The sequence below is a fragment of the Rana temporaria genome, chromosome 4, assembly GCF_905171775.1.
Source record: "Rana temporaria chromosome 4, aRanTem1.1, whole genome shotgun sequence".
Lineage (NCBI taxonomy): Eukaryota > Metazoa > Chordata > Amphibia > Anura > Ranidae > Rana > Rana temporaria.
This window is the reverse complement of record NC_053492.1, coordinates 256,398,793-256,415,698: the sequence shown is the minus strand read 5'-3', so window position 1 is coordinate 256,415,698 and position 16,906 is coordinate 256,398,793. Positions and strand designations below refer to the sequence as shown.

The 16,906-nt window shown below is 42.3% G+C and overlaps 1 protein-coding gene across 2 annotated transcripts in view; it reads right to left on the bottom strand.

The window, feature by feature from the left end:
* GRIK2 (glutamate ionotropic receptor kainate type subunit 2) overlaps positions 1-16,564 on the bottom strand; it is an 843,393-nt gene extending 826,829 nt beyond the window's left edge. The window contains exons 1-2 of one of the 2 annotated variants that reach the window (XM_040350159.1): positions 16,396-16,564; positions 1,736-2,176 (exon numbers count right to left, since the gene is read on the bottom strand). In XM_040350159.1, the coding sequence (XP_040206093.1) occupies positions 1,736-1,865 (130 nt within the window). In that variant the 5' untranslated portion in view covers positions 1,866-2,176; positions 16,396-16,564. The remainder of the gene's footprint in view (positions 1-1,735; positions 2,177-16,395) is intronic. The other variant, XM_040350160.1, reaches the window with a different exon arrangement.
* Positions 16,565-16,906: the final 342 nt, after the last annotated feature.

Here is a 16,906-nt window from a genome sequence, read left to right as displayed (position 1 = left end):
TCAGCCGCACACTCTTCAGACATATCCATGGATAGTGCTCTATAAGGTGGCTTCCAGTAATGATAAGTGACAATGAGGAGCTGATGTACAAGTAACATTACTTCATATTTCTATATTACTTGACAGCACGATTACTTATGTTATATATGATTTATAGGAGACAATGGCTTTTTTTTCCCCCACATTTCCCAATCAGTTAAACAGCTGTAGTTGGAAGTTGAAGGAGTAGACACATATGCTGTAGCTAGCAAGTGATTGCTTTAATGGATGAGTGACATTGTCAAGCCATCATTACAAAAACATATTTAACCAGTGCGTTGCTTGTATTGTGATACACTGGTTCTGTTCATACTGTGCAGAGCCATTCAGGCAGGGCTATACAGAAGAAACCAGTCTTCGTAGAGACCGTTTCTATGAGCAACGTGCTTCAAGCATCACCTTATAAGCAGATGAAGGCAAAGGAGAAGGCCACTATAAACACAAAACATTAGCAGATCAATGTGTTCTGCAAGATCTGGGCTTTTTTATTTACCAAGCATTTAATATAGGTGCCACTTAGCCATTAAGTGACCATGAAAAATGGAGCACTATACACACTCAACCTTTAACCCCCCCCCCCCCCCCAAAAAAAAAACGTCCTTTTGCGTTATATGGACCTGATAGGTCTACATTTCAAAATGCAGGAATAACTAGAATAGGGTTGCCACTTCATCCCTTTAAGCCCAAAGACATATGAATTACACTGAGGCTAATGCAGATGAGGAACCAAGTGAGTTTAATTACCACCATAATCAGCCACAGAACCTGTGTCATTAATATGTGTTGGGTCTTAAAGGGGTGAGGTGGTAACCCTAAACTAGAACCATTGTACCATTGAAAAGGAAGCTAAGCGTTGGCTTTAACAATATGCCCTTCCCATAAGTGTTTTTTTTTTTTTTTCACCAGCACCTGTTTGATGGCATAGCTCTGCCTAGTTCTACTTGGATAAAGTTTTCTCAGACTTTTCAAGAAAATGGATTGGCTAGCAGGTTTGAAGGTTTAACCCTTAACTGAGAATGCCAAAGATAGATGCACTTTAACACTCAGCTCCCTGATTGTTTCTTAATGATGAGTAACAGCCCACTATGGGCAGAAGTACAGAATCAAGCATGGTGCCTCTTTCTCCAACTATAAGGTGGTGACATTCCTCACCCCACAAGTCTTAATAAGTGCATATAGCTTTATAAATTGTGCCTATGGCTACTTATAATAAAGAGACCATTAAAACAAAATAAAAAGGCTGTTGAGATAGCCTAGTCCCAATAAACTAAATAGTGGGAAAGGAAAACGCTTGCAGGGCTTTGAAAGAAATACTATTGTTGACATTTTTATGTGACTGCTGACTAGCAACTCCCCTTCAGACATTCAATACACAATTGCTTGTAAAAAAAAAACACACACACACACACACACACACACACACAGGAAAGGGATGACTAACATGCTACAAAAGACACACATCTTAAATGAATGGTGCTAAAGCTACAATGACACATTCCTATTATATATCCATCATTATCATCCAATGGACTGCAGTGACAATAATCCATTTCTGCAGGCACAGTAGATGTAGGAGAGTGTGTGTTTTCCTATCACAGGGACCTGGCTACACACACACACACACACACACACAATAAGCCCACCTCAGACATGGAGCATCCTTGCCATGGCAAAGTAAAAAAAGCAAATCTCTTACCGAATCTCAAAACGTGTGTTGTCCCTTGAGTATAGCCAATCCAAAACAAGCAAGCTGCCAGTGTTAGGTGGCACCTGAAGAACGGATGAGTTAGAAAAAGGCAAATATTCTTCATGGTTCCAGCGTACATCCGCACGTTTTATTTTTATTTTATATTTATTGTTTTCCCCCCTCCACCTTCAGCCTCTATAGAGCGTTGAGCTTTTCCTCCAGGCAAAGGTAAGAAGAATGAGACTTGGCCCTCAGACACGATCACGGCATGGTCACACAGACAACAGCGAGGAGGGATCCGCTTCCCAAAGCCATTAGCAATCCCTGCATGTTCTTCATTCACTGCGCCAAGGAGCAACCTTCAACTGCAAGGAATGGTGGGACATCCATGTTAGTCAGAGGGGGGAGAATCCTTGAGAAATCCAAACGCCTATGTCCATCCCGGTGAGCCTGGAAGGGATGGAAGAAGAGGGAGGGAGGGAGGGAAAGGCAATCAATAGATAATCCAGCTCGGAAGAAAAAAAAAGAAAGAAAAAATCGCTGAGCTATAGTAGCAGAGGGGCGAAGTCTGTGTGTAGAAGCGATTTAGTGATGGGAAAAGTGCTTTGCTGCTTTCCCCTTTCTGCTGCACTGCTGCACAGCTTCTGACGTGCAGCCAAGATTAAGTGAGAGAAATTCACATCGCTTCTTTTTTTTTTTTAAAGGCTGCCAGCCAGCCAGCGTTCAGCAACCGATCTGATTCCCCCCGTGCTGCATGCTTTTCAGTCGTGCCCGACAACTACGGAGGCTGGTGGCGATCAGCCTCCTATGGAAGAAGATCAATACGTGCTGATCGCTAGGTGACTGTGGCTGCTGCTGCTGATGATGCTGATGCTGGAAACCAGCAACTTTGAGATGTGTCGGGTTCCTAGGTTCCAGTTATCACTAGGTTTAACCCTTTCCTGGCGGAAGGGCTATGCTACTCCAGGCTAAACGCTTCTGGTATCATTTCCATGCACACTGGCTTTAAAAAAAAAAAAAACGCTGCTTCAACAGAAGTTTTGTGTAGAAGCAGCTCAGTGTTATTCTATGGGGTTGATTTTCTAAAGGCAACTAAACTGTGCACTTTTGAAAGTGCAATTGCACTCTGCAAGTGCAGTTGCTCCAGGGCTTGGTAAATGAGGGAGAGCGCTGCTGACTTCCATCATCCAATCATGCGCAAGCAAAAACGCTGTTTTTTATTTGCCTTGCACGTGACTAAAGTGGAGGTTCACCCTCAAAAAAAATTCTGACATCACATGGAGTCGAGCCATCCTACCGACAGAATGCCAGTGTTTTTTTTTTTCTCAGCACATACCTCGTTATCACGATTTTCCCCCCCCCCCCCCCGGCAATCCCGCGGGACTGGGCGTTCCCAAGCACTGCCTGTGATTGACAGGCTTCAAACCGGCGCATACTGCGCGTCACAGGTTGCCTGCGCACCGACGTTCGGGTTCTGTCGGCAACCTGTGACGCGCAGTATGCTCCGTTCGGAAGCCTGTCAATCACAGGCAGTGCTTGGGAACGCCCAGTCCCGCGGGATTGCCGGGGGGGTGAAAATCGTGATTACGAGGTATGTGCTGAGAAAAAAAAAAAAAACACCGGCATTCTGTCGGTAGGATGGTTCGACTCCATGTGATGTCAGAATTTTTTTTGAGGGTGAACCTCCACTTTAAGTATTCTTTGTAAAGTGAAGCCTTCCTCATTTACTAAGCTCTGGAGCAACTGCACTTGCAGAGTGCAACTGCATTTTTAAGCTGGTTTCACACCTCCAACGGATGCGGCTCGCAGCAGTGACCCGGTGTGTCCCTGTTCTCACTGACTAATTTTTGCCTGAATTCGACCCCGAAATGGAGCCAAAGACACACAGCCTTCCTGTGCAAGCCGCTCCGCAGCCGCAACAGATATATGTGAACCAGCCTCCATAGAGAGCCTGTCGCAATCTCCTGTCATGCGAATTGGATGCGGGGAAGACCGCATCCAATTTGCATAGCTGTGATGCATCCTTTGAAATATGGACAGTCTTACAGCACCCTCTAAATTTATAGACTACCTAAAGGCACCCCCTAAAATTATAGACAGTCTCAGGGCATCCTCTAAAACTATGGACCGTCTCAAGGCACCCTCTAAAACTATGGACAGTCTTAGGGCACCCATTAAAATGATGGACAGTCTCAAGGCATCCTTTAAAATATGGACAATCTTACAGCACCCTCTAAATTTATAGACAATCTAAAGGCACCCTCTAAAATTATGGACAGTCTCAAGGCACCCTCTAAAATTATAGACCGTTTCAAAGCACCCTCTAAAATTATGGACAGTTTCAAGGCAACCTCTAAAATTATGGACAATCTCAAGGCACCCTCAGAAATTATGGACAATCTCAAGGCACCCTCAAAAATTATGGACAATATCACTGTACCCTTTCAAATTATGGACAGCCTCAATGCACCCTCTAAAATTATGGACAGCACCAATGCACCCTCTAAAATTATGGACAGTCTCAGGGCATTCTCTAAAACTATGGACAGTCTCAAGGCACCCTCTAAAACTATAGACAGTCTCAAGGCACCCTCTAAAACTATGGACAGTCTCAAGGCACCCTCTAAAACTATGGACAGTCTCAAGGCACCCTTTAAAATGATGGACAGTCTCAAAGCATCATTTTAAACATGCACAGTTTTACGAGACCCTTTACATTTATAGACTATCTAAAGGCACCCTCTAAAATGATGGACAGTCTCAAGGCACCTTCTAAAATTATTAACAATCTCAAGGCACCCTCTAAAATGATTGACAGTCTCAAGGCAGCCACTAAATCTATAGACAATCTCAAAGCACCCTCTAAAATTATGGTCAGTCTCAAGGCACCCTCTAAAATAATGGACAGTCTCAAGGCAGCCTCTAAATCTATAGACAATCTCAAGGCACCCTCTAATATTATGGAAAGTCTCAAGGCACCCTCTAAATGTATGTACAGTCTCAAGGTACCCTTTAAAATTATAGACAGTCTCAAGGCACCCTTTAAATTTATAAACAATTTAAAGGCCACCTCTAAAACTACTATGGACAATCTCAAGGCACCTTCTAAAATTATGGACAATCTCAAGGTACCCTCTAAATCTATAGATTTAACATTGTCGGCTATGGAGATGGTTCACATCTCCACGCCAAACGCTGAAACGCCGTACGCCTGAAGCTCAAAACAAGTCCCGGACCCTTTTTTTCAGGCGGCTTTCGGCGTTCGGCATAGCCGACAATGTTAATCACCCCTCCGGCGTATGTTAGGCTTAAAAATGCAAATCGCGGGACAAAACGCCGCAATTTGTCGTGGCAAATCGCGGTAACATACGCCGCGTTCAGGTGTGAATGCAGCCTTAGAGGTGATATATTATTCCATATCCAATATACTTTTGTGACTAGTATTCTAATGTTTCTCTTCTCCCTTAGTTTTTCTCCATCACTCAGCTAATGTGACCCCAGCACTGACAGAAAGGGGCAGGGTAGGGTCATTGGTTGTTGTGACACAGATGGCTCGAAGGTTGTAATGGTGCACAGTGAAAACCTGTGGCTTTGTGTGACTAAAAGTCAAGCTTCATCCCTCTATTGGCTTGTATATAATTTGGGGGGAATTTGTAGGCATTTGCCAAAGCACCCCTGAAGATACATCAAACACCCCCAGAGTACCTGGGCACCCTGGTTGAAAAAAGCTGCTTTAACTTACTAAAATGAGTTACACCTACACTTTGTACCTTATGAAAAAAGAGCTTTGATGGGGATTAACATTGAAACACAGCTAATGCAGCAATTGCCTTCATTATGTGTGCGATTTGCCCTTCCTCTTAGTAAAGAGCTACTGATGGGGATGAGAAAGTGGGATTTAACTTTGAAGTGCCTCCTACAGCATGTCACATACCAATACTGATGCTGGAAAAGGTTACTCCATTCAATCACAGAAGTGATCATTTATATTATGGAATTTTGAATGCACTCCCCCTCCAAATAAAATGACATTTTATGGAAAAAAAAGGCTGTGTTTTGTGAAATATGGATTGCTCTATAGGTTTCCAAAATGAATCAGAATATATTTACTGAAGACAAATAGTTTGTCGATATCAATAGCCCATTGTGAAATTATTCAGCATCATTGCCCTTCCAAATGGAGGCATAAATGCAGTGTCAAAGTAAGTATCACAAATGGCCGGGGCTGATATCTGGAAGGCATGCTGTGGCTGGAGCAGGCTCTCTATGAGAATAGCTATACAAAAATCAAGGAGCTAGCGACTCCTTCAGTTCCTATATACATGCATAGATCTTTTTTTTTTTTAAACACACAACAGCCACTTTCAAATTAAAAAGGCTAAGCTATGTTATTTACCCATAGATGGTAATATAGAATGACTGGCTTTGAAGATGTGCTAAGAGCCTAGCCAGGGTTTAAAAGAAATCCCATGTTAAAAAAGTAGGTGCAAAGCTCTTGTTGATTAGCAGCACCAGGCACGTGTAGTAAACATCAGCAGAGCAATATTACTGTCATGGAGATCAAATGCAAGTAGAATATTATCCCCTATGTGTTCGGGCTCTCAGTTCTGCCTAAATATAGCCACTTCAATTTAGTATTCCAGTAGTGCCTACCCAGGAGTGCATGCATCGTCGGAAAACATCTTATAATAAAGCTTGTCACAGTATCCCCCAGAGGACAATGCATATTCACTTGAAAGGCAGCTGCTCTAAAATCTGGTTATCTAGCCATATTGTACAAGTACACATTGGCTGGTCATTTAAGAGACAGATTGTGGCTGACCACCATATTGACAATGATGCGTTGTATAATATTGACGAGGAATATGGGGCAGCAGTTATTGACGGGGATGTTTCAGCACCAAAGGATTGTGCCATAATAATGCCTAGTTTAAACGTCCTGTACTGCTGGTGAGGATATGGGGCAGCAGTTATTGAGTAGGGTGCGATTAGAACCACAATATTGCCTGATTTAATACCTTGCAGTACTGATGATGAACATGGGACCGAACAGCTGTAATTGAGTAGGGTGTTTAAGGACTAAGATCAGTAGTAGTACTTGATTTAACACTTTGTAGTACGGATCAAAGAATATGGAGGAGCAATGTGTAGGATGTTTCTGCACCAAGGGCAATACCACAATAGTACATGATTTGATGCCTTACAGTATGAGCAATGTGGGGCAGAAGTTTCTGTGTAAAGGATGTTCCAGCACCAAGGACAGTACCACACTATATACTGTAGTATCTGATGTATTGCCTTACAGTACTGGTGAGGAAAATGAACAAGCAGACAGTGTGTAGGATGATTCTGCACCATGGGCAATAACACACCAGGACCTGATGTATGGCCCTGCAGTACTGATCAGGAATATGGGGCAGAAGTTGCATGTAAAGGATGTTCCAGCACCAAGGACAGTACCACACTATATAGTATCTGATGTATTGCCTTACAGTACTGGTGAGGAAAATGAACAAGCAGACAGTGTGTAGGATGATTCTGCCTCATGGGCAATAACACACCAGGACCTGATGTACGGCCCTGCAGTACTGATCAGGAATATGGGGCAGAAGTTGCATGTAAAGGATGTTCCAGCACCAAGGACAGTACCACACTAGTATCTGATGTATTGCCTTACAGTACTGGCGAGGAATATGGGAAGCAGACAGTGGGGGTGATTTACTAAAGGAAAATCCACTTTGCACTACAAGTGCACTTGGAAGTGCAGTCGCTGTAGATCTGAGGGGGACATGCAAGGAAAATAAAAAACAGAATTTTAGCTTGCACATGATTGGATGATAAAATCAGCAGTTTCCCCTCATTTTAGATCTACCCCTTTAGATTTACAGCGACTGTACTTCCAAGTGCACTTTCAAGTGCACTTGCAGTGCAAAGTGGATTTGCCTTTCGTAAATAACCCCCAGGGGCAGATCCTCAAAGAAATTACACGGCGTATCTCTATATGCCGCGTAATTTCAAATTTTGCGCGTTGTATCTTTGTTTTGGTATCCACAAAACAAGATACGACGGCATCTGTGTTAGATCCAACAGGCGTACGTCTTCGTACGCCGTCGGATCTTAGATGCAATTTTTCGGCGTCCGCTAGGTGGCGTTCCTGTCGTAATCCGCGTTGAGTATTCAAATTAGCTATTTCCGACGATCCACGAACGTATGACCGGCCGTTTGCGTAAGTCGTCCGTGAATGGGGCTGGACGCCATTTACGTTCACGTTGAAAACAAAGACGTCCTTGCGAAGCAATGCACCCTAGGAGTTTTTACGGACGGCGCATGCGCAGTTCGTTCGGCGTGGGGACGCGCTTCATTTAAATGACACACCCCCCTACACTACGCCGCCGTAACTTACGGCGCAAATTCGTTGAGGATTCAAACCAAAGCCAAGTAAGTTACAGCGGCGTAGCGTATCTTACATCTGCGCCGGGCGCAGTGTATGTATGTGGATCTGCCCCCCAGTGTGTAGGATGTTTGCACTAAGGGCAGTACCACACTAGTACCTGATTTAACGCCTTGCAGTACTGATCAGGAATATAGGGGAGCAGTGTGTAGGATGTTTCTGCACTATGGACAACATCACATTAGTACCCGATTTAAGACCCTGCAGTACAATCAGGAATATGAGGCAGAAGTTGCGTGTAAAGGATGTTCCTGCGCCAAGAACAGTACCCTAGTATCTGATTTAATGCATTGTAGTACTGGTGAGGAATATGGCAGAGCAGACAGTGACTAGATTTCCGCACTAAGGGCAGTACCACACTAGTACTTGATTTAACTCTTGAGGTACTGGTACCATTAGTACCTGATTTGACCTGTTGTAATAGTGATGAGGTATACCATAGTGCACTTATACAGGTGCATTGTAGTAATGATGAGGAGATAATGTTTCTGCTGTTATTGTGTATCGTTATTTAGCACTAAGGGAGGTAGCATTGTTGGCTTTGTGCAATATTAATGGGGGACATAGAACAGTTCAGCAGCTGGGACAGCACAGTGCTAGGACATAATGTGACTCCTTGTGGTACTGATGACACATATGGGACTGTTGTTGCTGTGCTGTCCTGTTTCAGCACCAATGGAATTAACATGATTTAACTGCTTGAAGTATTGATTGGGTTATGGGCAGGACATGGTACTAGGACATAATGTGACTCATTGTAGTACTGATGACAAATATGGGACTGTTGTTACTGTGTTGTCCTATTTCAGCACCAAAGCAAGTAACATGATTTGTCTGCTTTGTACTCATGGGGTTATGGACAGAGTATGGTGTTAGGACATAATATGACTCCTTGTAGTACTGGTGACAAATATGGGACTGTTGTTACTGTGTTGTCCTATTTCAGCACCACGGGAAATTAACGTGATTTGGTTGCTTTGTACTTATGGGTTATGGACAGAGCATGGTGCTAGGCCATAATGTGACTGCTTGTAGTACTAGTGACAAATATGAGACTGTTGTTACTGTGTTGTCCTACTTCAGCACCAAGGGAAGTAACATTATTTGTCTGCTTTGTACTCATGGGGTTATGGACAGAGTAGGGTGCTAGGAGATCATTTGAGTCCTTGTAGTACTGATGACAAATATGGGACTGGTGTTACTGTGTTGTCCTATTTCAGCACCAAGGGTAGTAACATGATTTGGCTGCTTGTAGTACTGATTGAGTTATGGACAGTGTATGGTGCTCTTAGGACATAATGTGACTCATTGTGGTACTGATGACACATATGGGACTGTTGTCGCTGTGCTGTCCTGTTTCAGCACCAATGGAATTAACATGATTTAACTGCTTGAAGTATTGATGGGTTTATGGGCAGGACATGGTACTAGGAAAAAATGTGACTCATTGTAGTACTGATGACAAATATGGGACTGTTGTTACTGTGTTGTCCTATTTCAGCACCAAAGGAAGTAACATGATTTGGTTGCTTTGTACTCATGGGGTTATGGACAGAGTATGGTGCTAGGACATAATATGACTCCTTGTAGTACTGGTGACAAATATGGGACTGTTGTTACTGTGTTGTCCTATTTCAGCACCACGGGAAATTAACATGATTTGGTTGCTTTGTACTTATGGGTTATGGACAGAGCATGGTGCTAGGCCATAATGTGACTGCTTGTAGTACTAGTGACAAATATGGGACTGTTGTTACTGTGTTGTCCTATTTCAGCACCAAGGGAAGTAACATTATTTGGTTGCTTTGTACTTATGGGTTATGGACAGAGCATGGTGCTAGGCCATAATGTGACTCCTTGTAGTACTGGTGACAAATATGGGACTGTTGTTACTGTGTTGTCCTATTTCAGCACCAAGGGAAGTAACATGATTTGTCTTCTTTGTACTCATGGGGTTATGGACAGAGTAGGGTGCTAGGAGATCATTTGAGTCCTTGTAGTACTGATGACAAATATGGGACTGTTGTTACTGTGTTGTCCTATTTCAGCACCAAGGGTAGTAACATGATTTGGCTGCTTGTAGTACTGATTGAGTTATGGACAGTGTATGGTGCTCCTAGGACATAATATAACTCCTTGTAGTACTGATGACAAATAAGGGACTGTTGTTGCTGTATTGTCCTATTTCAGCACCAAAGGTAGTGACATGATTTGGCTGCTTGAAGTACTGATGGGTTTATGGACAGTGTATAGTGCAAGGACATAATGTGACTCCTTGTAGTACTGATGACACATATGGAACTACTGTTACTATGTTGTCCTATTTCAGCAGCACCAAGGGAAGTAACATGATTTGGCCGCTTGTAGTACTGATGGGTTTATGGACAGTGTATGGTGCTAGGACATAATGTGACTCTTTGTATACAGTACTGATGACAAATATGGGACTGCTGTGACTGTGTTGTCCTATTTGGGCACCAAAGGGAAGTAACAAGATTTGGCTACTTGTAGTACTGATGGGGTTAGGGATAGAGTGTGCTGCCTGGACATAATTTGACTCCTTGTTGTACTGATGAGAAAAATGGAACTACTGCTATTATTTATCCAGTGGCGTTGCTAGGGGGGTGCGGCCCGCACCCGGGTGACACCCGCCAGAGGGTGACACCAGACTCAGACCGGTCTGACTGGCACAGTCTCTATGGCTCCCTCCTTCCCTTCCGGGATCTCCTCAGCTGCACGCGTCGTGCAGGGGGAGTGGAGGAGGAGGGAGTGAGACAGAGGTGCCCGGGGTCCGACCTCCCACATGCTGCAATCATATCTCTCTCCCACTGGCTGCACCCGCCTCCCCCATTACCACCCCGATCCCATCCAGGCTCCATTCACCACCCCGATCCCATCCAGGCTCCATCCACCACCCTGATCCCATCTGGGCTCCATCCACCACCCTGATGCCATCCCGGCTCCACCTACCACCCCATCCCAGCTCCATCCATTCCCCTGATTCTATCCTGGCTTCATCCATCTCCCCGATCCCTTTCTGGCACATCCTTTCCCCAATCCCATTCTGGCTCTATCCACCACCCTCATCCCATCCCAGCTCCACCCCCTCCCCCCAAACCCATCCCGGCTCCATCCATTGTGGTAGGTTGAGGGGGGAGAGCCACACGATACACTAGCCTACTTAGTGGGGGGGGGTGACACCATGTTTTACCGCACCAGGTGACACCAACCCTAGGGACGCCACTGTATTTATCACGTTTCAGCATCTGGGAGAGTAACATGACTTGGCTGCTTGCAATATGAACAAGGGACATGGGGCAGTAGGGATTTGTATTACATTTCAGCACCAAAGAGTGTCTGACTCCTTGTAATACTGATGAGGAAAATAGGACTACTGTTTGTTGTTTTTAACACGTTTCGGGAATAGTTTGATTTGCATCCTAGTGGTACTGGTATGATACATAAGGCTATAGTTATTGTGTGTGCCATTTCAGCACCAAGGACAGTCCCGTTGTAGCATATGATTTGACGCGTATTGGTGCTAATGGGGTGCTGTAATGGTGTGTGTAGTTTCAGCACCCTGGAGAGCACCGTACTAGTACATGATCTGACTTCTGAGTCACGATTGCATGATATCTGTGGATCCAATCACCGTCACTACTAGATCTTCCGCACCCCTAGGGTCCAGATCCAAACTCAATTGCTACATAGATCGTTGCTAAAACTACACTGATTGCAGCACTATTTTTTATTTTTATTTTTTTGTGAAGGCCTGCAGCAATGCGCTTAGATTGTGCACCTCGCACCGAAACAATTGAAAAGGGACACTTTGCACCATATGTTTACCTCAACAAAACCCACTGAACGCCAGCCTGGAACTTATCTGACACGTACTGACGTGCGTTGGGTTGATTTATTACACCACAGAACTGAAGGCGCTGCTTTGAGAATAGCAAAAAAAAATGTGTTTTCCTTTGCATTGCAGCAAGCTTATCTCAGAATTGATATGCTATATTGTGGGAATGTATCTTTTATTACCTTGGCTTCCAAATGTGAAATATGTTTTGAGAGTGAGTGTTGCTGATGTGCTTAGAGAGGGCCTGTGTATTTAAATATCTGAGCTCAGGGAACTACAGGCTTGAGATCGCTGTAAAATCAATAAACAGACTATTCGGTTTGAATTTTTGTCCAAGCCTGTTAATGTCAGAGTCAAACGTATTGAAGTTTGTATCATTCTTTTAAATGTAGTATGCCTACATAGTAGCCACGTTCCTAGGTGTCTGGAAATGCTTCAGCTGCATATAGGTTAGACTTAATTATGAAATCCAAGTTTTGAGGCTTTATTTATGTGCTGATGTTATTTTTCAGATGTCCTTTGTGGATTATTAAAGACCTTGCTTCTCATGCTGATAAAAGGTTAAACTGGTATTTTATTGTATTTGTTTACTACTGGAGACCTTACCAGCAATAAAATGATAAATTGCACTTTCCAACAAGGCACGCAGCAATGAACACTGCACTGATACACACAACTAATACGAATTTACTCTTCTCTAGTCTCATTACAATGAACCCAAATATAAATGGATGTTATATATTATTGCAATGTGTGCATATATAACTAGGGTTTGTTGGATAAGCCTAAAATCGTATTAGCAGTTTTTTTTAGGCTCGTAAGGTCTTCAAAGGTGAATTATACTATATATGTTTAAAGAAAGAGGTCATTTAAATGTAAAAACAAGTATATTACTGGGTTAATGTTTTATTCTTCATTATTATATATCTGCATGAGAGCAGCAATATTTGTCTGGCCTGGTCTGACTGAATGCAAAAGTTGTGTGCAGGCTCAATTCATGTGAAACACCAACAAAGCTCTTGGTAGCCAACTATTCATGTGTTCATTGTGTGTAGGCTTTAGATCAGTAGACTTTTTTTAGTATGCTCTATGCAGGCCACGTAGATAAAAAGCCATAGCAGGTACAAGGTGTCTACAGTTTTCTTCCCCTCCCCCATCTGCAACCCCATCTGCACACATGTACCCTGTACCCATGGCAGTGTACCCTGGGTACAGGGTACATGTGTGCACATAGGTTCCTAATTAACCAAACAACAGGACTCTGTCATGTAAGTGTTGGGGAAAGCATGTGAAGGTATCAACTTTCAGAAAGATGGTCCTTGCAAAGATTTTTTAGGGGCACCAGCAGATGATTGATATAGGGGAACATTACAATGGTGGCAACAGCATGTACAATATGGAGTCCATTGCTTAGTTTGCCTAGTCTTAGCAAAGTACATATTTGATTTGAGGCCAAAGTGGTAGCTTAAATAGTTAAAATAATGGATTAAAAAAAACAATTATACTTGGGGATTGATTGATTTCTTATTAATGCATTTAGTATATCAATGTCTGCCTCCTGCATGTCCCTCCGTATAGTCATATTTCTATAACCCTTGCAATGATTATTTTTTTTTTGCTATGTACTGTGTATTATAAAGACGGTACTTGCTCCTCCATTCTTTGTATAAGATATCATACAGCACTTCATAATGAAGACAAATCATTACCTGACTCAGCATTGCAAACACCTGAACCAAGCGCAAATCTTAAAACCCCAGGAACACAACATTTGTCACAGTGTTCAGCATTGTTGTGCTTGTGTTTATGAATGCATTTCAAGGTATTTTTTTTTCCCACCACTGAATCTCATTAAGTTTCTATCATTTGCTCTGTTCTTTATCTAATTGCAGTACTGATTTTTCCTGATTCCTGAGTGTCAAAATTGAATAGATCTGATGTTGCAGTAATCAACATTAGGTATGGCAGTTAATGAAGAGTAACAATGTATGTTAACATATCACGTTCAGTTTAAATGAGGGGCTCTGACGACGCTTCAGTGAATGCAGTACCTATAAAAGGGCTACTGTTTTCAGATTCTGTTCATTAAGCATGAGAACTGGTGATCAGATACTGCAAGCTTTGGTGAAGGCATAATATACTATTTGTGAAGAGCAGCCATTATTAACGGATGGTCAGGCATACACACATCACCAGCTTTCTGCATATCACTTGACTTAATGTAGGTGCCGATTTAACTAATCAGCTGTTATCTGTTCTGATTTATCAGATGGACAAAGGCCCTACATACCTGTCTACTCCCTCTAAATATACAGAGTCTGGGATTTCCCATGCTTCCTAATTTAGCTCACTGTATTTCTGATTTATGATCTGCCCCTACTAGGTTGATGATTAATGCCAACTTAAGATGGTAATTAATGTTTCCCTGCTATCAAATCTGGAGTTTTATCTAATCAAAGATCCTTTCTGGGGGCAGATTTACTGTTCTAGTCAATCCCAGTTCTCTCTATCTTGTCTATTTTCTAAAGAAATAAGAATTACCCGCCTTCTCAGACATGCATAGATTTGCTGCAAAGCTGCAGATGATTGCATTATGGCATAAGGACATCATGTTACTAAAGCACTGATGTAATATATGCAATGCTAGATATGCAATGCTTATGATTTAAAGAGCTCATTCAGAAGGCAGATCAATGAGTATTAGTAATAAGGGTACCTTCAAGTAGTGCAGATTAGGACAACCAAAGTTGAGCTTACTATTGTCAGACCAGTTACAAGGGATACTTGTTGTCATGGGTATTGCAGTTTACACGTCCTCTTTGTCCTTTGCACTGCCTTTTATAATAACAAAATCGAGTCAAAGCCCAATGACAATGTGCAGGGATGTACAAAGTACAATAACCCGAAGTAGCCAATCACATTTTATATAAGGCTGACGTATAAATAGTTCTTGGTTGCTATTGGAAACTGCACTATGACCGTTGCTCCCTTTCCAATAATGATGAATAGAAAAACAAGTATGCTTTTACCAAAGGATTGATCCTACAATAGTACAAAAAAACTGACGGAGCCAATCACATTTTATATAAAGCTGATAGATCTTGGTTGCTATTGGAAACTGCACTATGGCCAGTGCTCCCTTTCCAACAATTATCAATAAAAAAACAAACATGGTATCAACTAACTATTGATCCTGCAATAGTACAATAAACTGCAGTAGCCAATCACATTTGAAGCTGACATATGCAAAGATCTTGGTTGCTATTGGAAACTGCACTATGGCCATTGCTCCCTTCCCAATAATTATTAATTAAAAAAAAAAAACAAGCATGGTACTATTTAACGTTTAGCCCTACAATAGTACAATAACCTGAAGCAGACAATCACATTTTATAAGAGGCTTACATATGAATAGATCTCGGTTGCTATTGGAAACTGCACTATGACCATTGCTTTCTTCCCAATAATGATTAATAGAAAAACAAGCATGATATTATCTAACTATTGATCCGACAATAGTACAATAACCTGCAGTAGCCGATCACATTTTATATAAGGCTGTTACATGAATAGATCTTGGTTGCTATTGCAAACTACTCTATGGCCATTGCTCCCTTCCCAATAATGATTAACAAAAAAACAAACAAGCAGGATATTATTTAACTATTGATCCGACAATAGTAAAATAACCTGAAGTAGCCAATCACATTTTAGGCTGACATATGAATAGATCTTGGTTGCTATTGGAAACTGCCCTATGGCCATTGCTCCCTTCCCAATAATGATTATTAGATATTATCTAACTAGATAAACTTGATCCGACAATAGTAAAATAACCTGAAGTAGCCAATTACATTTTATATAAGACTGATCAGATCTTGGTTGCTATTGGAAACTGCATTATCCAATCACATTGTATAGAAGACTGATCATATGAATAGAAACTGAACTATGACCATTGCTCCCTTCCCAATAATGATTATTGGAAAAACAAGGATGATATTATCTAACTATTGATCCTACTATCGTAGAGGCAATCTTGGAAAATGAATTGTCTTGGAATGTGAAACATTTTACAGATGAAGGCAGGACTAGTGGATGCCATGGATGAAATGCAAGCTTAACATACTGTATGAGATTGTTTATGACAGAATTAAGGAGACTCTGATGAAGGAGTCACCTGTGTAGTGACAGGTAGTAATGGCATGCCAAGGCAAATGAAAAGAGGGAAAGGAGGAGTCTAGTGGACAAGCCCGGCGACTCCCCCTAGTCTAGGGTGTCAGTAGTTACATAGCTGCTGTCTCAATGATCGGGTCGGGTGCCATGTACAGGATCATGTGTCCCGGTGCTGAGAACTCTTACCTTTGTCAAGGCGAGGTCAGCCCCCGGGCTGCTGGCTGTTTGATGAAAAGCGATTACTGGCTGGGGAGGGTGGGACAGCTTGGCTTGGCTTAGACCTCAGCTATGGCAGTAACGCTGGAACAGAAAGAGTCCTAAGAGCTGAATGACAGAGACACTCCCACTGTTAGTGCGAACGATGTCCAACATTGCTCTCTACTTTCTTCCTCTAATACATGAACACGCTACAGTATATGCATCAAACACGAACCCCTCTGATCACATACACCACGATGGAGTTTAATGTAGCAGCATCAATGTTTATACAAAGGCTCCCCTACTCATCCATCTGTAAATATAGAGTGGACTCTGTGCAATAGAACATTTATCTTATATAAAGCACATAAAGTTCACTTAATGAGTCCCTATTCTTCCATTTATTTAAAGGGTAATATATGGCACTACATCTGAAATGCAGCTTCCAGCCGAATGAGAAAATCACTAGTTGCATCACTGACAAAGAAAATATGTTATG